The 22,064-nt window shown below is 43.0% G+C and overlaps 1 protein-coding gene across 2 annotated transcripts; it reads left to right on the top strand.

The window, feature by feature from the left end:
* The first annotated feature begins 216 nt into the window (after positions 1-216).
* Positions 217-11,097, top strand: MRPL32 (mitochondrial ribosomal protein L32). 2 transcript variants are annotated; one of them, XM_075586585.1, is made up of 4 exons: positions 217-444; positions 3,479-3,556; positions 3,750-3,931; positions 10,285-11,097. In XM_075586585.1, exons 1-4 carry the CDS (start codon positions 345-347, stop codon positions 10,534-10,536), a joined length of 612 nt encoding a protein of 203 aa, XP_075442700.1. In that variant the 5' UTR covers positions 217-344; the 3' UTR covers positions 10,537-11,097. The 2 variants fall into 2 exon arrangements, with proteins under 2 accessions (XP_075442700.1, XP_075442701.1); XM_075586586.1 differs by lacking the exon at positions 3,479-3,556 and having other exon boundaries at positions 226-444.
* Positions 11,098-22,064: the final 10,967 nt, after the last annotated feature.

Genomic DNA, 22,064 nt, shown 5'->3' with positions numbered 1-22,064 from the left:
ACCAAACTAAATTAACCGTGTGTGTAATAAATAATTGTAATAGAACTCGGTGACAACATGTAATTAAGTACAGGAGGCAGAACATCAGTGCTCTACATCGCGCTGCGATATACTTCTTGCCCTTCCACTGTCACCCCCTCGCGCATGTGCTAGAGTGATGTGCAGAGCTGGTCTCGTGATGTCTATTACTGCGCTGATTGGCTTGGGTTGCTACCTTGGTTGGCGGCAACGGCGGCCATGTTGTGACTGGCATGCTATGCGCCTACTGTAGGGCGTGCATGAGCCCGAGACTTTAGTGACCTCGGGCGGCGGAAGGTGACGGACCTGAGGAGGTCGGTGTAAAGATGGCGCTGCCCAGGAGGGTTCTGAGTCTGGTGGTTAGATGCTGCTTGCGCGCTGAACAGAGTGTCCTTAGTGCTCTGGGACTGCAGTCCATGTCTCCGGGTGAGGAACTACACATACATAGTTTTATAAATATATTCATGCACGCAACACAGCCCAAGGGGCTCATTTTATATATATATCAAATAAAAAGATCACTTGTGAGCACATTCACGTGTCTTAGGCCTCGGGCATGGTGAGCGCCCCGTGCTGAGGCGCGCTTACGCTCGGCAGTGAGCCCCTGCAGCCGCAATGAGAGCGGCTTTAGCAGGGGCTCGCGCATGCGTAGGTCTTACCAAATTTTCAGTTTTTCGCGCTCACTGGGGCGCATGTCCGGTCACGTGAGCGGTTCGCCCTCATCCGTGACGTCACTGGCCCGCCCCCGGACGGCACGCGAACTAAGGCCAGGGAAAGCACCCGCTTTCTATCAGCGCGCCTCTGCACGGCTGCAGTCACCATGGACTCAGCCTAAGGCCCCAGTACCTCCGCTGCACGCGCGCCCGCGAGACTGGCGGCGCGTGCAGCCGATTCCCCGGTCTGCAGGGAGGTGCAGACCAAAAGACGGGGGCGCGGCCGTGACGTCACCCGGCAGGTACGCCCTCATTGGCTGAACCACTGGGGGGCGTGGCTTAGCGTTCCGTTGCGACTCCTGATCACAATTCTCTTGCAAGGAGGAGTCACTGTCGGCAGAGCACAGCGCCCCCCCTTCGCAGCGGGCCCGGTCCCATTGTGCAGCGGCTATTGTCCCTGCAGCGTCCCCAACAGCGGGCGCTGCAGTAGCGGGGACCGGGCCTTCGGCAGGTCTGCAACCCTGCCTTACACCATTATCCCCAGCATACAGGGCTTCCACTGCAGCAAGGGATTCTGGGAAATTACATGCAAATGAGCACCCAATGTGCCACCTTTTGTCTGAAAAAACATTGTTACATGGAGCCCATATAAGCGAATGCTCGCTGTTAACACAGCTTTAAAGCACAGCATGGAAATCAGATGCAAATATAATATAGGGATAGGGAGAGAGAATGAAGATATGTCCGCATCAGCTTATGACGAATAGAATAAAAAAAGTACTGACACAGAGGTGCAATATAGGGCTAACATGAGGTAGCAATAAAGAAAAAAGAGAACCCTACAGAATGCACTCACTGTGTGAATGTATATGGTAGTATTAATATAAAACCCTTTTATTAAGTTATTTAAAACAAGAGACATAACATAAAACACAGACAGAGCTCAGTTTTAGCACATCCAGTGAAACTCATACACGGTACAGTGCCTAAATATATATGTATAAATATCTATTAAGTAAAATGGTCTTTTAGTTTTTTAAATTTTTGGCCAAAATTGTTGTAAGCCCCTGAGCCAACTGCACGGCAGACCACAATTCAGGGGTCCCTAATGCTAATATAAATTCTTAATAACTTGTGTAATAACAGGAAGAATGATTTATAGTAAATCTGTCAATATTAGTTGCAAAGTTCTAAGTCTGATTGAAGCCTTTATTAACCTGTACATTACCAGGAAAAGCACTCTGTATTAGAGTTGTCACAACCATCCTGGGAGCATATATATTTAGGCACTGTACCGTGTATGAGTTTCACTGGATGTGCTAAAACTGAGCTCTGTCTGTGTTTTATGATATGTCTCTTGTTTTAAATATATATTGCCATGCTCAGTAGCACTCCTCTGTGACACTCATTTGCTTATATATATGTTGTGGTTATTTTGGGGGTTCAATAGGAGCTTGTTAGGTGTCCAGTACCTTTTATTAAGTGTTTAAAAATATTTTGGAAAGAACGACCAGGCATATAATTCTACAACCTGTCTCTGTACAACCGCTAGCCGCTCAGACTCTTAATAGTTCGAGTGTCACTATAGCAGACACATGAATCACGATATGCCTTAGTATCTCCCTGTCTTAATAAGATCAGAGTAATTGCCCATTGCATTGTTATTCTAAAATATAAAGTTAGGTAACACCCACCAAAAACACAAGAGGCACAAAAGTCGTTCCAAAGCTATAGCTTTGGCATGACTTTTGTGCCTCTTGTGTTATTGGCGGGTGTTATAAATTCACCTAGCTTTATATTTTAGAATAACTGTTATATTCTGGCCTGTATTAGATTTAGCAAGTATGGACTAACTGAATCTTATACTAATCCAATGGGCAATTACTCTGATCTTATTAAGACAGGGAGATACTAAGGCATATTGTGATTCATGTGTCTGCTATAGTGACACTCGAACTATTAAGTTAAGGGAGTCTGAACGGCTAGCGGTTGTGCAGGGACAGGTTGTCAATTTATATGCCTGCTCCTTCTTTCCAAAATATTTTTAAACACTTAATAAAAGGATTTTAAATTAATACTACCATATACATTCACACAGTGAGTGCATTCTGTAGAGTTCTTTTTCTTCTTTATTGGAATCGGATGCAAAGCCAGAGAAAACATTCACAGACATGTTTCAACCTTAATGGGTATCATCAGTGTGAAGTTGGTTGTACTCCTGGCTTTGCATTTTCAAGATTGTAGAGTTTACCGTTACATTTTAACTTATGGTGGGTGAAAAAGGCAACAAGAAACCTCCACCGTGGGCTCCATGTAACAATGGTTTTTCAGACAAAAGGTGACACATTGTGTGCTCGTTTGCATGTCATTTCCCAGAATCCCTTGCTGCAGTGAAAGCACTGTATGCTGGGGATAATGGTGAAAGGCAGGGTTGCAGATCTGTCTAAGACATGTGAATGTGCTCACAAGTGATCTTTTTATTTACTATATGCAACATGGTGGAGGTTTTTTGTTGCTGCCTTTTTCACCCACCATAACTTATAACGTATACACACACACACGTCAACTCTCACTAGTTGTCTATGAGTCCCATAACTTGGAGTCAGTCTGAAGGATTTTTTTTAGCATCAGCAGTCATAGACTTGGAGTCAGCACTTTTACGTTGAAATACAATTCATTGTGGTTCATAAACCTCAAAATCTTGCTGATTTCAGTGCTGAGAGGTTGACAACTATGCAGACACATTATCACTAGTGTCAACATTTCTCAGTGGTTGAAGTGTGATGGTCTCAATCTCCTCCTTTCAGATATCAAGAATGGTGTCCGCTGCCCATTTTTCAGGGGATACAAAGACCTGGGAGAAAGCAAAAGAAAAAAATGCCTATGTGCTTAAACGTTACATTTATATATACGTTGGTTAATATTTTTTGATACCAGTAAAAAAAACAGTTGCAGATCATACTTGTGAAATATGGATTTCTCTATACTTTATTGCAGTTCTTTGTCAGACTGTCAAAAAGTAATAATAGGGCACAGTTTCATTTACTATACTCTACACTTAACCTATATTCTGTACAGATCCAGCCTTCGCAATCCAGGCTCCACCCCTCCTTTCTTACCCAATAATGGATTCGGATGAATCGGACAATGTGCCAAGCTTTCTGGACAACATCTTTTGGATGGCGGCACCTAAAACGAGACGAACAATTGAAGTTAATCGCTGCCGAAGAAGGCACCCTGATAGACTTATAAAAGTGAAGGTAAAATGTGTGTGTTCTTTTAGTAACTGAAGATTGACAATTGCATGAAGAAATTGAGGTCAAACCCGCTTTCTAAAGTTCCTCAACAATGCTTAATTTGACAGCCATTGTATTTTGTAGCATACTCTATAAAGGGGACCAAATATATTCTGCTCTTTTTCTTATCCCAGGACAAAAATGACAACTCTTCTACTATAGGCGTGAAGTCCACCTGGTGCTATAGGTAACAGTTTGAGTTCACAAATACAGTACAGTACTGGGATTTGCTAGGAGAATCTTAAGAAGGAATGGTAGATGTAATTGTCCACCTTGGGACAAGTGACCCACTCGGAAAAGAAGGTAGCACAAGAGAAGATGTGAATGACACCTTGGCAGCTAGCAGCCTTAATGGACTTTTGTAAGTTAGTGCCATTCTCCAGGACAGTGGATATACAGTATTATTTTTCTTGGAACCTGGAAATTCAACACGTGTGTAGGAAACATTTCAGAGTTGTTCAGTGGCCACTGGGTTAATCTTCTGGGGGCATAGTAGTTCCCTGTTTTTAGCGTGAGTATTGAGGTGAGTAAAGTGGTGCACATCTGGAAGGACGGACCTATGCTCTTGCTTAGGAGATAAACGGGAGAGGGGATAGCAAGATTAGTGACATGAGTTGACCTGAACATAAAATGGTAGTGACTATAGTGAGTCAGGGGTCTCCAAACCTGTCCTCAAGAGCCGCACACAGGCCAGCTTTTATGGATATCCCTGTTTCAGCACAGGTGGCTCAATCAGTGCTTCAGTGCTTGACTGGGCCACTGATTGAGCCACATGTGCTGAAACAGGGATATCCATGAAAGCCGGCCTGTGTGCGGCTCTTGAGGACAGGTTTGGAGACCCCCTGGACTATACCATAATCGTGGTACGAAGTACAATGCTATGAAACGCCAAAGAGAAGATAGACCTGGTTCTCTTATTATTACCTTATACGACATCAACAGCTTTTCAATTGGGTTTCTCCGCAAAGTACAATGGTGAACAGTTAAAAAAAAAATTAAAAGTTTGCAAATTGGGGTGAATACCTGATCATAGGCAAGAAATGTAACATGGCATTAAAGATGGTCAGCATCAGGTCTTCTTTTATAGGGAGAGATATTACTAGTGGGATTGCGATGGCAGTCATGCCATTGTACATACTGTGACAAACGCCCCTCTTTTGTAGCGCTGACGTCTGTCTGGGTTCTTCCCGACACAGTCTTCTAGGGTTATTTATACAACAAACAGGAACATGCAAAGTATTACGTTGCTTAACTCAGGCTTCTGCCTGCTTTATTTTCATCCCAGTAAGGCACTGCAGCTTTAACATGTGTTGGCAGGAGGCACTCAGACATTTAACCTTCAGCGGTTTACTCATATCAGTGTTATAGCATTTCACACAGTGTCACTTTTCAGAACCAAACCAAATCAAATAAACCAAATCCTATCCCATTCAGGGATCTAACTACACATCAGAATCAGCCTCTAACTGCTGCTGGGCCAACTAACCTGGTTCCCCAGTTTAAAAGAAGGCCCTCTCATTTAGGGTCACTAGATAAAGCATAGTCTTTTAGATACAGCAATAAAGATTTGTTTGTCTTATCTGTTCGTGGTGGGAACTCGGTCCCAAGTGTCCAGGCAAATCCTCTGGTACTGTTATACTTGAAGGGGCCGTCCAGCCCGAACTGGATTCCGGGGAGCAGCGACACCCCCAGGCTCTAAGGAGAGAGACTGAAAAGCAAACCTCTCTGCTCTAAATACCTGTTCTAGTGATTAGGAGAGCAGGTGAGGGAGAACTAGACCCATTGTAATCTGTGGTCTGGATTTTCCATCCAGCAGCCTGAGTTAATGTGAAGCTGTGGAATGGATCATTAACTATTCCTGCACTTTCTGACCTAAAATGGGGCAGAAAGCTGCCTAACATCTTTGGACTATGTCACATATCCCCCTCCCCAGCTCACACCTACTGGGGTGAGCGGCCATGGACCCCACTGGGGTGAGCGTCCTACCTGAAATACTTGAGCTAACTCCTCAGTACAATATTAAACATTCACAACACGAATATGAACTTTTTTTTTTTTTTCCCGCGGCAATTATGGACAATAGTTTTCATCATAAGAGACTATGCTTGGCAAACATATTTTGTTGCTCTATATTAGGGAACTATTTTGAAAAATAAATGTCTAGCACACATTCTTATAACCCAGGATATGCTAAATATACTCACAAAATCAGACACTTTCTATTACCTCCCTGGGTTTTTTTCTTTTCTACTCTAGAATATGAACCTCATTATACAGTATATTTACCAACCAAAAGGGCCATCAACCCTGTATAGTAATTTGTAGTTTAGCTACATTTTCAACACAGAGAACCAATATAACATTGCAATAGTTACAAAATGCTTATTCTAGAGGCCTAATATAGCATAACTACACTAGCTTATTTGCAAAGTTAAGTGTCCGTGACATAGTCCACACGTGTAATAAAAAAAAATATCGGTCAGTTCCCCAAATATTTTTTCTTTTTCTTTGACTTCCAGTCCATTACATCCTCTGACTTTATTTCAACACCCGCTGTAGCCTGCAAATGACTGGACTGTTTCTTCAGCCACTGACGAGACACTCGGACTGGATTCTTCTTGGCTCCACACTGTGGTCCAGAGTGGCGAGATCTGGAACTATTCAGGCGCAGCGTTGACCTTAGTCGCTTTTTCTTGTCAATCTTTGAACCTTCTAGGCTCTTCTTACTGAGATGTCTCCTCTCATCAGAAATCTTTGATATTCCCTTTTCGGGCCATTACCAGGCCTTTGGGTTTTGGAGACCTAATTGCCTCTGTATAAGAGTAGTCCATATTAACAATGTCATCAGGATTTTTCATCAAGTTTGTGTTTTCAGGAACTGCCAACCACTTGGCTAAAACATCTTCTGTGGTGGCCTGGGTGTGTTCACTAGTTTGATAATCATCTGGACAACATACATGAAATTGAGGATCTGGATTTTTGAATCCCAGATCAGGGAGAATATTCTCGGTATTCTCAGGAAGGTGCCCGTCTGTTTCTGGAATAACAGCAGCACAATCAAAGTCAATTCTTTCTCCTTCCTCTTTGTTATCAGTGAGGGCATTGAGTTTACTTTCCCTAGTCTCCTTTTGTGACCGTGTCTCTTTTAGCCTTGGAATCTCTTTCTCCAACTTCATCTTTATAGCAAATCGTAATATTGCAACAGCATTGAAGATACACGTATAGGAACGTACAGCTTGCTTGGTTAGGAGGTAGGATTGATAGCCCGACTGAACCACTTTAGCAGCTTCTCCCATGTCCTGGTAGCGTCTTTGTTGCTGTCCTTCTTTATTTCTTTTTCCACTCAGTGCGGCTGCTAATTCAACTTTTTTGGAGTTGAGTTGCGACTCCATGTCCGTCATCTGTTTCAGAGCAAGGTTTAACTCTGTTTCATTTTCTCTATTCTTGGCCTGCAGCTGCAGGTGCTCCTTCCGGGTCTTTTCCAGCTACAGCTGCAGCCGGGCCCCCTCATTTGCCGTGTGGTCCAGCTGCTTGTAGATATCGGCCATCTCGCTTTCATAGCGCAATGTCAGGCAGACCACCTGACGGACGAACATCTCCTCCCTCTTGGCGCACTGCATCTCTCGCTCAGCCATCTGCTTCTGCAGCTCTTCAACCTGACCCTGCCAGACCTCCCTCAGGGTCTTCACCTCTTCCTGGTGCTTGCTCTGGGTTTGCATCAGCGCCTCCATTTTTTGGAGCTCTGCAGTTTGTGTCGCCTGGATCGCCGCTGATTCTGTATTCTGCAGTGCTTCCTGCATTTCTAACTTTTCCTGGATCAATTGCTTCTCCACTTTTCCTGCTTGTTGAAGCTTCTTATCACCTTCACTGATCTGGTCAGTCAAGTCTGAATTTTTCTGTGTTAGACTAACATTCTCTCTCTTTAAAGTCTCTAAATTACTCAGGTATTCTCATAGGTTTCCTTCAATGTACACAGCTCTGTGCTGCGAGTGTAGACCTCATGGCGTGAGAGTTACAGCTCTGCTTTAAGCGCGCTAGCCTCTTGCCGAGAAACCCCCAACTCTGTGATGAAGTTTTGCACATCTTTCTGGGACATCTCATAGCATAGTTTCCAGTCAGTTCTTGTTTTCTTTGATTCGCTTGGCTCTCTGCCTATGGTGGTAGCAGTAGCCTTTGTCATCTCTAGGCGTGTCGTCATTCCTGGGACGATTGCGCCAGGCACTATGGGCTGTTGCTCATCTCGGCGCCTTTCTGACGCATGTCCTAACAGCGCAGGTTCAAGTGGCTCGGTCACTTCCCCTGTGACTTGAGGAACAGTTTTCTTTTTCTTCTTCTTTCTTTTTGCTTTATTAGCTCCAGAGATATCAGTGGTACTGGGCACACACTCACTGGTATCAGCTTCCACATCTTGCTTGCACTCACAGGGCGTTGCTTGCTTTTGCAGCTGTTTGTCTTTGAAAATTTTGGGGCACACATCTTCCATGTGACCTACTTCACGACAGGCCCAGCATACTAAATTCCTCTGTGGGTACGGCTCTCCTCCAGGGTCGTGATCATAGTATGGCCTGAAGGGACACTGTTTTGTATGGTTACGTACAGTACACAACAAACATTTCACGTCGGCCATTTTAGAAACCCGGCAGGGACAATTTGCTAGCTGCAATTTCACTCACTTCAGCAACTTACATACAGCACTTGCTAGCTGCAAATTCACTCACTTCAGCAAAAGGCATTAGCTTTACAAACGGCACTTGCTAGATGCAATTTTTTTTTTTTTCTTCAGCAAAACATTTTGGTTTTCTGTTTGGGTTCAGGGTGCTATTGCATCCACACTTCGCAGATTCTCTGTGTATGCTAGAAGCACAACTGATATACACAGTGGGACAGACTTCACTCATAGCATCTGTACTTTAGTTCAGCTGGGCGGCCATTTTAAACCCCCGCATTTATTTGCAAACCCACAGACTTTTTAGTGTCGACCCGCATTCTCCACCATATGTGACAAACGCCCCTATTTTGTAGCGCTGACGTCTGTCTGGGTTCTTCCCGACACAGTCTTCTAGGGTTATTTATACAACAAACAGGAACATGCAAAGTATTACGTTGCTTAACTCAGGCTTCTGCCTGCTTTATTTTCATCCAAGTAAGGCACTGCAGCTTTAACATGTGTAGGCAGGAGGCACTCAGACATTTAACCTTCAGCGGTTTACTCATATCAGTGTTATAGCATTTCACACACTGTCACTTTTCAGAACCAAACCAAATCAAATAAACCAAATCCTATCCCATTCAGGGATCTAACTACACATCAGAATCAGCCTCTAACTGCTGCTGGGCCAACTAACCTGGTTCCCCAGTTTAAAAGAAGGCCCTCTCATTTAGGGTCACTAGATAAAGCATAGTCTTTTAGATACAGCAATAAAGATTTGTTTGTCTTATCTGTTCGTGGTGGGAACTCGGTCCCAAGTGTCCAGGCAAATCCTCTGGAACTGTGATACTTGAAGGGGCCGTCCAGCCCGAACTGGATTCCGGGGAGCAGCGACACCCCCAGCCCCCAGGCTCTAAGGAGAGAGACTGAAAAGCAAACCTCTCTGCTCTAAATACCTGTTCTAGTGATTAGGAGAGCAGGGAAGGGAGAACTAGACCCATTGTAATCTGTGGTCTGGATTTTCCATCCAGCAGCCTGAGTTAATGTGAAGCTGTGGAATGAATCATTAATTATTCCTGCACTTTCTGACCTAAAATGGGGCAGAAAGCTGCCTAACATCTTTGGACTATGTCACAATACCATTCCTAAAACTTCACCTATTCAGTGACGTGAAAAGCAAAACTCTAATGTGCTCTGATAACAGGTTAAAACAGGGGTCTCAAGGTCAGTCCTTAAGGGCCACCAACAGGCTAGGTTTTATGGATATCCGCTTCAGCACAGGTGGCTCAGTCTTTGTTGGTGGCCCTTGAGGACTGAGTTGGAGACCCCTGGATTAAACTAAAAATGTAACTATAATTTGCTGGGGTGCGCAAACTTTTCCCCCTGTGCCCCCCCTGCTTGCTCTCCCTCCCAGCTCACGTCCCCCTCTTACCTTGTCTCAGGCGACAAATAACGCCGCGGGGGTCATGTGACGTGCGCTGCCATGTTGCCCGAAGCAGTCGGAGACAACTTAGAGGCTTTGCGCCTCCCCCGGCATTTACTTTAAATAAAAATGTATGCGTGCCCCCCAGTTTGCGCACTTCTGTAACAAGTGATACTTTATTGTCTTCACAAAACAGCCTAACATCTCTCTCCATCTTAATATTTGTATTTATATTTCTTTTTTAAGAACAACATTGACGTGTGCCCTGAATGTGGACACCTGAAACTGAAACACATTTTATGCGGCTTCTGCTACGAGAAGGTTCGCCATGAGACCTACCTCATCAGACAGGAGATAAAGGCACAGGAAGGAGGGCCCCACAGGGCCCCCCGAGTGGAGTCTGTAGTTCTCTACCAAGGGGAAAAGCCCCGTCAAGAAGATGAAGGGAAGAGGATCATTGAAAGAAACCGTAAGCGCCCATCATGGTTCGCTTATTGATGCCAGTTTCTGGTGCCCGTTGTTGTTGAGTCCGCTACACGGCTACTAAATGAACTTGGCAAGAGAACCTGTACATTTGTTTTGTTAAACAGATGAAAGAAAGCATCCACTAAAAAAAAAACAATGAATGCATTGCTTGTTTTCAGTTCATTTTTTTTTCTCCCATAGCGACCTGTAAAGTGTTGTCATAATGAAGTTTAATTCTACATTATTTGTGACTTTTGTAATATTACACTGTAAAGATCGTTTTGTAATGGTCACGTACCATTAGAAAATAAAATGTATCAAGCCATGTAGTAAATATCTTGTTTTGTACAAGCTTTTCTCCTTCGTCTTGAAACAATTCACATGCAAGTCAGAAATAGATATTTTTCAACTTTTTAAAACTATTGTGCTCATTCTAAAAGGCAAGATATTGGCCTATATTTGCTTAGTTCATTCAGCACTTTCCGACACTGGAAAAGACATGTTATAGCCCATTTACTTAGTTAATATTGCCCAATGTCTGCTTCTCTTTTACTCTTCACAAGCTTCTTGAAATTAAAACATGTATTGATTATATTTTATTGCACTGTGTATTTGGTGTTGAGCATGGGGGTGTATTGTTGGCACAAGCAATCTATTTGTACTTGTGCTCAGGGAGGTAAAGTAACTCGCACTCAAGCTTATACTGTACATTACTCCTCCCTTGAGATTAGTAGATTTGTTTGGCCAAAATTCAAACATTCCACTAAAATCGTTTTGTTTTTTTAATTTTTTTTAATAAATATTCCAAATTTGTTGGAGTTATAAAAGAGCTGCCACAATTTTTTTTTTTTTTTTTAAATGAGACAATTGGCTAATTTGTGTGGCAGAATAACAAAAGAAGTGAAAATTAGAGAATATCCCAAATGTTTTATAAAAAAGCAAACAATATTTACAATTTAAAAAAATAAAAAAATTTCCAGGGTAAGAAACCTGACACCTGAATTTTGACACATTTTCCCATCTCTTCTCCTGCCTTGTACAGTATACATGATGACATGGTAAGTTTGTTGACAATGCCTTTTTGTAACATTTCACACATGATGCCAAGTTAAAGATCAACAAAATTGGGCAAAAAAAGCATTGGAAATATTTTAGGATCTATTTAAAAACTGCTACCTACCGCTGCCATCTGTAAGTGGAACCAATATGATGTGGCTCTAAGGAGTCTTAACACCAGCAAGTATCACTTGGCAGCTCATTGACACGTGGGCTGCATTTATTTCGTGGTGCATGGATTTCTTTCAGTAGAACCATTCAAACAGCTGTGATCTGAGTTATGATTGACAGATCTCAATCCTTTAATGTCTTTCATATTATTTCTGGGGTTTCTCGCTCATCTTTTGGGACCACAGAACTGTACAGTAGCTAATAAAACAAAAGTGATATTGATGACTCCCCTCTCCATTGGGCTTCCTGCAATCTCTAACTTCTTCTTTGGCTTTAAACAATAGACTGCAGCCAGTACCCACAAAGATGGTCACTATGTACCTCTGGTTTGCATTAAAAACTGTTCTCTTGCTCCGATTTCTCCATTTGCCCCTTTCAGCTCTATGAACATCACCTTTTCTCAATTCTACTTGTCTTCACCTCCATCTACTCATTTCTGCAGAGTTCTGCATTCCATTAGCCTACCACAGGGCTGGTCAATTCCAGTCCTCAAGGGTCACCAAGAGGTCAGGTTTTCAGGATATTCCTACTTCAGCACAGGTGGTGCAGTCCTAATGACTGGGCCACTGATTCAGCCAACTGTGCTGAAGCAGGGATATCTTGAAAATCGGACCTGTTGATGGCCCTTGAGGACTGGAGATGGCCACCCTACCAGCTCTTGACTCAACTTTGTGCTTCTTCTCTTCACTGCTCCTCTAAAGGCCCGACAACCGTGTCATAAACTACAACTTTGCCATATCCTCTGTTCTACAATACATGCCCCTCTTGTCTGCCATTCTTGCCCTTGTAATCCCAGAATTTGGCTAAGCTGCCATTGTAGCTATGCTCCTTTTTGAAGCAAATCTCGTAATCTTGCTGACTTCCTTCACTACAAATTTATCCTATCATCTTTTAACTATGCTTTCGCTCAGACGAAACTGCTATTTTGATTCAATAATCAACACTCACAAGTCTTAATTCACACCACCTCTTCTCTGTTTTGAACTCTACTCACTACTACAACTATCTGTTACCTGTTTTTCTTCCATTTCACCTTAGGACTTTGACTATTTCAAGATTAATTCCATTTGCCATGACATCCCCTCTGCATCTTCCTCGTGTTCTACACCTCTTCCTAACTTTCCTGCCTTCCTTTTCTCTTTTTCCTCTGTCACAGAGGAGAAAGTGTCACTGTTTCTCTCCTCTACCAGTTGCCCTCTGGACCCCATTCCATCTCATCTTTACTACAAAATCTCTGGGACATAACTCCTGTGTTGCCCTAAAAGCATCCCCCTGAGAGAGGCTCACAATATGCCTTCACTGCTCCTGTCCACTAAAACAGTGTGGGGTTAACATCATGAGGACAATACACAACTTCAAAGACCACCTGGAGATCATCAGCCCATCCCCCCTGCATGTCTGCTATGATGGTCTGTGTGCTGTGCAGCTGATTTCACTCTATCACAGAATCTCTGGGACATAACTGAGTCGCCCCAAAGGCGGCAGCCAAAGGGTGTTAGCCGTTTTCTGCTGTTGCAGCTACTCTGTTGTCGGTCTTCGGTAAAATATTTCAGATGTATATTGAGCATTTCCATCTTCGCATATTACCCTGCTCTCACAGGTCTATTTCTGCAAAATCCCACTTTCATCTTCCCCAACACTCCTTCTCTAATACTCCTTCAAATAAGCAGCTATCAGAAGCACACCAATCTTTTCATCCTCCTGGACATTGTATCCTTCTTTGGGGCAGGGCCCTCCTCGGAATGGGACATTTGGCCACGATCAACTCACTTCCGACGCTCCACCGCCAGGACATCTCACTACAGCTCGTATTGCCACCGGTCACCTCGTCTCCATCTTTAAATGTTCTCCTTGTGCGTCCGCCCCAGCCACCATCTTTTATCTACCTACCTTTCTATCGCCCTGTGCCTCTAAACTCCCTGAAAGCCTTGTATTCCCTCGCTTGCCCAATTTTCTTAACATTATTCTATCCTTGACTCTCTACAATCTGGCCTCCACACTGCTCACTTGACTGAAACCTCTCTCGACAAAATAGTGAATCATCTTCATACTGCTAAAGACCAAGGTAATTGCACCCTGCTTATATTACTCAATGTCTCTGAAGCTTTTGATACTGTTGACCACCCTCTTCTCCGTACTCTTGGTACCTGTAGCAGTGCTCTATCCTGGATCTCCTCTTACTTCTCCCATCGTAATTTCAGTGTCTTGTTCGTTAACACCTCTTCATCTTCTGTCAATCTCTCTGTGTGTGTACCCCTGGGATCTGAGACTTATTTTCTGTCTAACACATGCCCTCATCCTCTCCCTTCTTGACTATTGTACCCTTCTACTGTCCAGTCTAACTGCCTCTCACCAGTCTCCCTTAGAATCTATCCTAAATTCTGCTGCTAGAATCACATCACTTTCTCCTAAATCTGTCTCCATTTCTCTCCTGCCGAAATCTCTCTCCTATTAAATCCTCTATTACTTACAAAATGCTCCTTATCTCTTTTAAGGCCACACACATCTCATATGAATTTACCATGACCCCTTACATACACACTTACAATAACACCTACTGTTTCTCTCAGTTCTCCCTACTTACCACTTAGATTGTAAGCTCTTAAGGGGCAGGAACTCCTTTACTTAATGTCTACTTTCATGTCTGAAGCACTTTTTCTCGTTATGTCTCCTGTGGATGGCACTATACAAATAAAGATATAAATACAAACATACAAGAGTCAGCTTCTTTTAGCAATTGTGCTCTCACACAAACCTTTTTTTTTTTTTACAATTTTTTTTCATAACTGTAAATATGTTGTTTACATTTTGGATAATTTGAATTACACATTTTGATTTCCATTACAATGGCGAATGAGAATAAAGGCAACATATATTCTGTATAGTCCGGTGCGGCTGTTAGAGCTGTTTTCAGGTCGAAATTCACATGGAAGTCCAAGGGGATTTCCAACCGAAAATATCCTGAACGGCTGTATCAGGCTATAAAGAATTACTGTGTGTTTATCTGAGTCAAAAACTAAAAGAGAATATTACTAAATAGGAGTCAGCAAAACTCTGCTTCATTCCTTTTTCAGTACATCACAAAAGTGAAAATTTCTCGGGATATGTGGTAGGATAATTTGAAACAATAAAAGTTTTATGTTGAGGCAATCAGATCTATAACTGGGTCGGAGGACTGTGTCCCTCCCACACGCACTTACCCATAGTTTATTAAATATGTACAGTACAGCTTCTGTACCTGGTATTTTAGAAAAATTCAAATGAGCAGCAACGTAATTGCCAGCGACTTTTTAGTGAAGGGGCCACAGTATTCTAACTAAATTAGTTACGAAACAGCTGTCTCTGAGTATGTTTACTAATGCACTATTTTAGCATAAGCTTATAGGGTTCCATGATAAAATGGATAAGAAGTAAAGAGTGACACACTGTGCTCATTTGCATGTCATTACCCAGAATCCTTGGCTGCAGTGGAAGCATTGTTTGCTATGCGATAATGAGAAAAGACAGGGTTGCAGACCTGTCTGAGACATGTAAATGTACTCGCAAGTGTTATTTTTAGTTTTTATTTGGGGAGTTTTTGGTACTTTTCTTATCCACCATAACTTTTTTAATGTCCGATTAAATATTTTCAGAACAGAGCACCTCATGAAGGTTCTTCACCTCTTCAGGATGGTAAGCAGGCTTGTTTATCCAGACTGCTCCTCCATTGGAGTTTATGGTTTGTCCAACTGAGGAGTGATGTGGTGAATTTTCACGATTCTTTGATGATAAGATTGCCCGTATCCGTGCTGCTATTCATCCCCAGATGGATCCCGTGATCCGCCACACCAGCAGGCATAGCTTGTCTTGGAAGAGTTCAGCATCATCTAATCCCTGATTTCCTCGCAATCACAGCTGGGATGACCTGAACTACTTGTGACTTGGATCCCTGTCCATCATGGCTCCCGAAAGAGACCATTGATGCAGTTTCTCCGTGGTTGGTAGAAGATCCTTCACAGCAGGAGATGTGCTGTTGGCCTTGAAAAATTTGCTGGTTATCCCGTGTTGAAGAAAATGGATCTAGATGTTGATGTTCTAGGCAACTATCATCCAATCTTCAACGTTCCGAAGTAGGGAAAGTGTTGGAGAGGGTCGTTTTTACCCGACTGGAAGATTGTCTGGAAAGGGCTGGCTTCTTTGATCCCTCGCAGTATGGATTTAGAGCTGGTCATGGAGCCTAGTTGGCCCTTGTCTGTGTGGGGGATGATTAATTGATGGCCGTGGAGAAGGCCTTTATTTTTGTTGGACTTCTTAGTGGCCTTCGACACGATTGATCATGGGGTTCTGATACACCACCACCTGAGGTACTGGTATCTGTGGAACCAGATTACAATGGATTGACTTGTTCCTGCAGGTCCAGACTCAGCAGGTGGCTATTGGTTCTCATATGTCACCAGTGGGGCCTGTCCCCTTTTGGAGTCACTCAAGGGTCGGTGCTGTCACCGCTCCTGTTCAATATGTATGTAAGACCGCTGCAACAAGGGTAGGTGGAACTCGCTCTACTGAGTATGAATGGTCAAAGATCCAGACAGGTGCACTAGGGCAAAGAATCATATACAGAAGAGAGAACACCGGCGGTAGTAGGACCACTTCTCTCCTCGGTTGTTTCTAACTACATGTAGGTACCTTCCCCCCACACAGACATTGAGTGCATGCTATAGGGACTTATCCATCAGGTAGTGGCTTTACTCCGCCGGTGTTCTCTCTTTCTTCTGTAAGACCGCTGGGCGATATCATTCGGAAACATAGTCTGAAGTGCCACCAGTATGCTGACACCGTGATCTATGTTTATTTCCAGGGCAGCCAAGGGACTGCTGTTATTACATTGACGGCTTGCTTAGATTAGGTGGCAGCATGGATGGAGATGAATTGGCTGAAGCGCAATCCTGACAAGATGGAACTAATGATTAAAGGTTCGGCAAGATGCCTGAGTATGGAATAGGGGCTTTGCGAGCTATCCCTAATCAATGGTGTACAGCTGCTGCGCATGTCCTAGGTTCGTAACCTCTGCATCCTCTTTGACCTGTTTCAACATGCGAGCCCAAGGGGCCTCAGTTGTTAAGACTGGAGTTTTTCTATCTGAGATTGCTTCAGGGTTTGTGTCCACTCCTATCATCTATGAACCGTGATTCATTTGTTTCAACGTGGTTGGGCTACGGGAATGCCTTATATGCAAGACTACCAGTGTGACTGATGGGGAAGCATTAGCTTGTGCAGAACGCTGCAGCTCGGACGCTGATACATGATGTTTGCTTTGAGCATAATACTCCCATCCTGTGCAATCGGCACTTCCTTACAGTGATCTTAAGTTAAGTTGGCCGTTATGGCATTTCAAACTTTGCAAGGCCAAGACCCTGCCTATTTGCAGTTTGTTTTGATGCCTTGGAGGGATACTGGCTATGATCTCAGGTCCTCAAGGGGGGGGGAGGGGTCCGCTTTTCTGTACCTAGGGTACTTCTCCCTGGGTGGGTGGGCCTACTTGTACTTGTGTGTAACTTCAGAGGCCTGGAATTCGCTACCGCCAGAGCTCTGGCGTATACCGACTTTACCACTGTTTCTGGCATGGTGTAAGACTTATTTCTTTCTCTTGGCTTTTCCTATCTAAAAAAATTAACTGTTCATAATTTTAGTTTGTTCTTAAACATATTGTAAAGTATTGTGGTACCCCCCTAAGTGAAGGCTTGTATTTACTTAAAAAATAAAATGTTGATGATGATGAAGGAGTCTGTTCTGTCTCCTTTTTCAGGTCACTTCCTGGTTCCCCCTGTTGTCTTGGCAGCCCACCTTTCTCTCCTTTGTGACTTGGGCAGCCCCTTCTTCCCTTGTCACTTGGTGCAGCCCTAGCCCCCTGTGACGGTAGGGGGTAGCCAAGCTATCAAATAAAGGTTTAAGCCAGTTTGGTTATCCCTGATCTGTGTGTTGGGTTTATAGAGTGTCAGCTCTTGAGCCCAGGGTTTGTATATGCATAACCTGTAATGTGTGCAATAAAATATTTTATGTGTTTTTACCTTTCCAGGAGTGCCAGCAAGCAGAGATTGTTGTGTTATGGGTTTCAAGTGGGGTTTTGTGGAGAAAATTTTGTCAGAATGTGCCTAGCTAGCCAGGGCCCAGAGTTGCTGGTTCCCCTAAAAATGTACCCAGGAATCAGGCATAATCCCTGGATACATGTAGGCACATGTCCAGGCAATATCTCTCCTTGAAAACGCTTTCACGACTCACCACTAGGGGTTCCCTGCTTCATCACAGACCAGAAAGGTAAAAGGGACATAGGGATGTGAGGTGTCCCTGAAACAGTCAAGGGGCCCCTAAGTTAATGGGGATACCTAGTAAATGCCCAAGTCACCCAGAATCGGTCTAGGGGTTCTGAGTGGCTCCATCATACATAAGGTTGTGGGGGTATTCTTAGAATCCGTACTAAGCCTATGCAATAGTGTGTAGGGAATATGGCTAATGAAAAATAACGTGCAGCCTTTTACTCAATTTCCCATACCAGGCAGACTAAGGTTTTTAAAGTGTATATTATTAACAAAGTGCGTTAAGTACATATATGAGTGAGCACAGTAAAATGAGGCACAGGGATGAAAAGTGTCCCTGTAGCTGCAGGGATCCCTAGATAACATAGTGGTACCCCTGTTATGTATTAGTGCCAAGTGCCAATAGTTAGTGCCAAGGTGTCCCAGAACCTGTATTGGGTTTGTGGGTTACGGAAGTCCCCTGTAAAGTATAGAAAAACCTGACCTGTTTTGGGGCGTTTGGGGTTCCCTGTGTCGTAGACACTCCAGATTTTGGGAGTGTAAGTTTTAGGTGGGATATTGCGGCAAAAATGTATTCCTTTTGTTCGCATGAGTTCGAGGGGCCCAGCTACTGTTGGTTCCCTGATTCTCCCCAGTGTGCAGGCACTATTTGTGGGATTGCGGGGTGAATAACATTGGGGCTGCACAGTGTCTCCCAGGCTCCTGATTTTCGAGCCCAGTTATCCCCAACTAATTTCCCACACGTGTATATAAGGTTCCCCAAGGTTTATACTTTATTAAAGTATGGTACTGTCAGACTCTGCGAAGCCTTCCATGCAGATAGCCATGTCCCTTTCTCTGACATCATCAACCAGATGAGCTCTGCTCTGATTGGCTGCTGAGAATATTCTCACGCTTCTGATAGGGATGTAGAAGTTTGTGAATGAAACTCAAGACGTATTATAAACCCCTACACAAATTAGATTTTGAGTTCTCTCAAAGGTCTCTAAGATTCTAAGCAAGTTTTGTCTAAGCAAGTTAATCCAGACCTCTGAAATGAGGGGAGTGGTGGCGGCTGGAACTGCAGGCTGATTTCAGTTCTAAGACATGGCAGGCTAAATCTCAGACAGAGGAAAATACTTAGGTAGGTTTCCCTGCACCTAGGCGAGTTTAGTTGTGTTACCCCAGTCCCAAGTAAGTGTGTCTTTTTGCCTGTATTTTGTGTAACATTGTGTCTGCCTTTTCCTGTGAATAAATTGATAATTAATTTCATTATCTTGTAACCACAGTAACAAACAACTCTGTAAAACAACAACCTGTAGATTTACTTTGATATCAGGGTGACAGTGATAAATATTCAGTACTCAATAGGTTTTTGATTGTTTTTTTCACAATGCCACTGCATAAAGCATTAGTACGGCTATACCTTGAATATGGAGTACAGTTTTGGGCACCACTCCATAAAAACAACATTATCGAACTAGAAAAAGTGCAGAGAAATGCCACAAAATGAATAGAGGGGATGGAAAATCTGATTTATGAGAAGATGCTAGCTACATTAGATTTCGTTACATTAGAAAAGAGGGAATATGGTAACTAAACACACATATTCAGGGTCAATACAAGGAGCTTTCAAAAGAACTATCCCAAGTATGTATTTGGGGGGTAGGGGGTTTTTTTTGGTATGTATTTGGGGGTGGGTGTTTTTTTTGGTATGTATTTTGTGGGGGGGGATTGAGTGAGAGGAGAGATGGGGTGTAAGAGGGGGTGAGGGAGTGAGTGAAGAAAAGGGAGTAAGAGTGAGATGCAGGGGAGAGAAATACACGTGAGGCGGGGAGGGATTGAGTGAGAGTGTGGTAATTGATGGATGGGGGAGGGTGAGAGGGGTTGAGTGAGACAGAGGGGAGAGAAATACATGGGAAGAGGAGGGGAAATAGAGGGGGCTTGCAAGACAATATACAGATACAATAGATATCTTCAAGAAAAGGTTGGACATCTTTTTAGAAAGGAAAGGACTACAGGGATATACCAAATAAGTAAACATTGGAAAGATGCTGATCCAGGGAGAAATCTGATTGCCATTATCGGAGTCAGGAAGAAATTCATTTTTTCACCTTATGAGTCATTGGATAATGTTTCACTGGGGTTTTGTGTTTTCCTTCCTCATGATTAATACTGTATATCGTATATACTGTAAATACAAATATAGGATAAGTATCTGTTGTCTAAATTTAAGACAGGTTGAACTCGATGGACATATGTATTTTGTCAATCTATTATGTAACTATGTATTTATGTTCATACATCACGGCCTTGAGAATAATATGTGTAACGGGTATTCCCTCTAGTCTGACCCCCCCAATCTCATATTGGCCCCTGTGTTCTAACCAGTCCCCATTACATGGTCGTGTCTGGTAGTGCACCTGTTGGCAGCAGGACTCCTGAGTCTCCCGCATGATGTTATTCGGGGATTGTCACGCCAGACAGGTAGCTGAGGTAGTGTGTGCGAGTCCTACCTATATCCAGTGCAGCGCCTCCACCTCATCACCTTCTAGTGATAATCTTAGATATTTAACCCATTATGCCTTCAATCAATGCTAAGTGACATAGTCGAATAGTAATGATGGGCAAAACTTACTAGTAGCCAAATAATTTTAAGGAACAGAAATATAGATATGTATCCTTTGAGGTAAGTAACATGAAACAGGGGATGGGGTTTAGAACATTACAGTAGATTGCACCTATCACACTCAGTGGACTCCCAAGTGGATTATATATATCTACAGTATTTAGGTGTTAGTGGTTGATTCTAAGTCTTATTTGAAAAGGGGTGTGAGAATTATTTATGAAATTGTTAATGCTTGAAAATACTCAGATATGATTGGTTTGCACAGATTGACCATACTGATATCTGACCATAGGACTCGAAATAGGTTTAGAAATATACAACCATTTCCTGAGCTGAATTATTATGTAAGACAGATATTACAGACAGACAGCTTTGCGCACTTGATAACAAAATAGGAGCCATACAGAGGCTTTTTGAATAGGCCGGATAGGCCCAAACTGTCACCCATTTATTTTTGTGTAAAGATGCTGAATTAAAACATTTTTTTAAATTTATTGACCTATCAGTGAGTGCTGCGCTAGTCATACAACTATTTAATATTTTGCATTGAACAATGATTTATCCTTAGATACATGTATCTTGTTTTCAAGGCATTGTCACTTTCTGTTTGTTAAATTCTACATTTGCCTTGTGATTTTGGATGAACTAGTATAGCTGTTATATTACTGGCCCTTGGGCACATTCTTTGCATCATTTCTTTAAGTGTGAAGCCTTTTTTTTGGACTGTTACTGCTATATCCTGCATCTTTACACTGCCCAGCAGCAGTTTATACATCGTACGTGTGTATTGTGTATACATGGAGAATTTGTGCAACTTGTCTCTAGGTCTGACACAAAGAGCTGACACTCTAACTATCACGGAACAGGAGATTAATAGGATTCTCTTTAAAACCTCACCAGAGGAAGCATTTGGGCCTGATAGGCCACAAGACCATTTGCAGGAGCTGGAAAGGCTCAAAAAGAAGGAAATTGAGCTGTTCGCTCCTCGGCAGCACGTTATCTGAATATTACAGGCAGAGATTATTAATCATGGATTCCGCATCAACAACAGACCCACAATTGGCGCAGATAAGCCTGCTTTCTGTGAGAGGTGGTGCCAGGTCCTTAAAGCTGCAGTTCAGTCAATATCCTGCATGTATGTTTTTTTTAATAAATCAGTTCTGTAGTAAGAAAAAATACTTTTAGCATTTTCTGTTTTTAAAAAAACAACTTTGAAAGACCAATTTTCTTGTATTCTATTTTAACAGCCATTTGCTAAGGCACTGCCCCTTCATGTCCTGTCACAAGCCCTGGCACACCCCTTTGTCAGCCCTGCCCTCCCTCTAGCACATGTCAATGCAGGAGTGCTCATGAATATTCATGAGCTTCCACTGAGAGACAGAAGCAGAAGAAAAACAGATCCCTTCACTAATTATGTCACCAAATTTCACCTA

Source organism: Ascaphus truei, chromosome 2 (genome assembly GCF_040206685.1).
Source record: "Ascaphus truei isolate aAscTru1 chromosome 2, aAscTru1.hap1, whole genome shotgun sequence".
Lineage (NCBI taxonomy): Eukaryota > Metazoa > Chordata > Amphibia > Anura > Ascaphidae > Ascaphus > Ascaphus truei.
Note: the sequence above shows the minus strand (reverse complement) of the source record. Positions and strands in the feature narration are given on the sequence as shown.

Coding starts and splice junctions, on each gene's coding strand:
- MRPL32 (XM_075586585.1), top strand. CDS start 345: ATGGCGCTGCCCAGGAGGGTTCTGAGTCTGGTGGTTAGATGCTGCTTG. Junction 445..3,478: donor ACTGCAGTCCATGTCTCCGG/GTGAGGAACTAC, acceptor TCCTCCTTTCAG/ATATCAAGAATGGTGTCCGC. Junction 3,557..3,749: donor CAAAAGAAAAAAATGCCTAT/GTGCTTAAACGT, acceptor TATTCTGTACAG/ATCCAGCCTTCGCAATCCAG.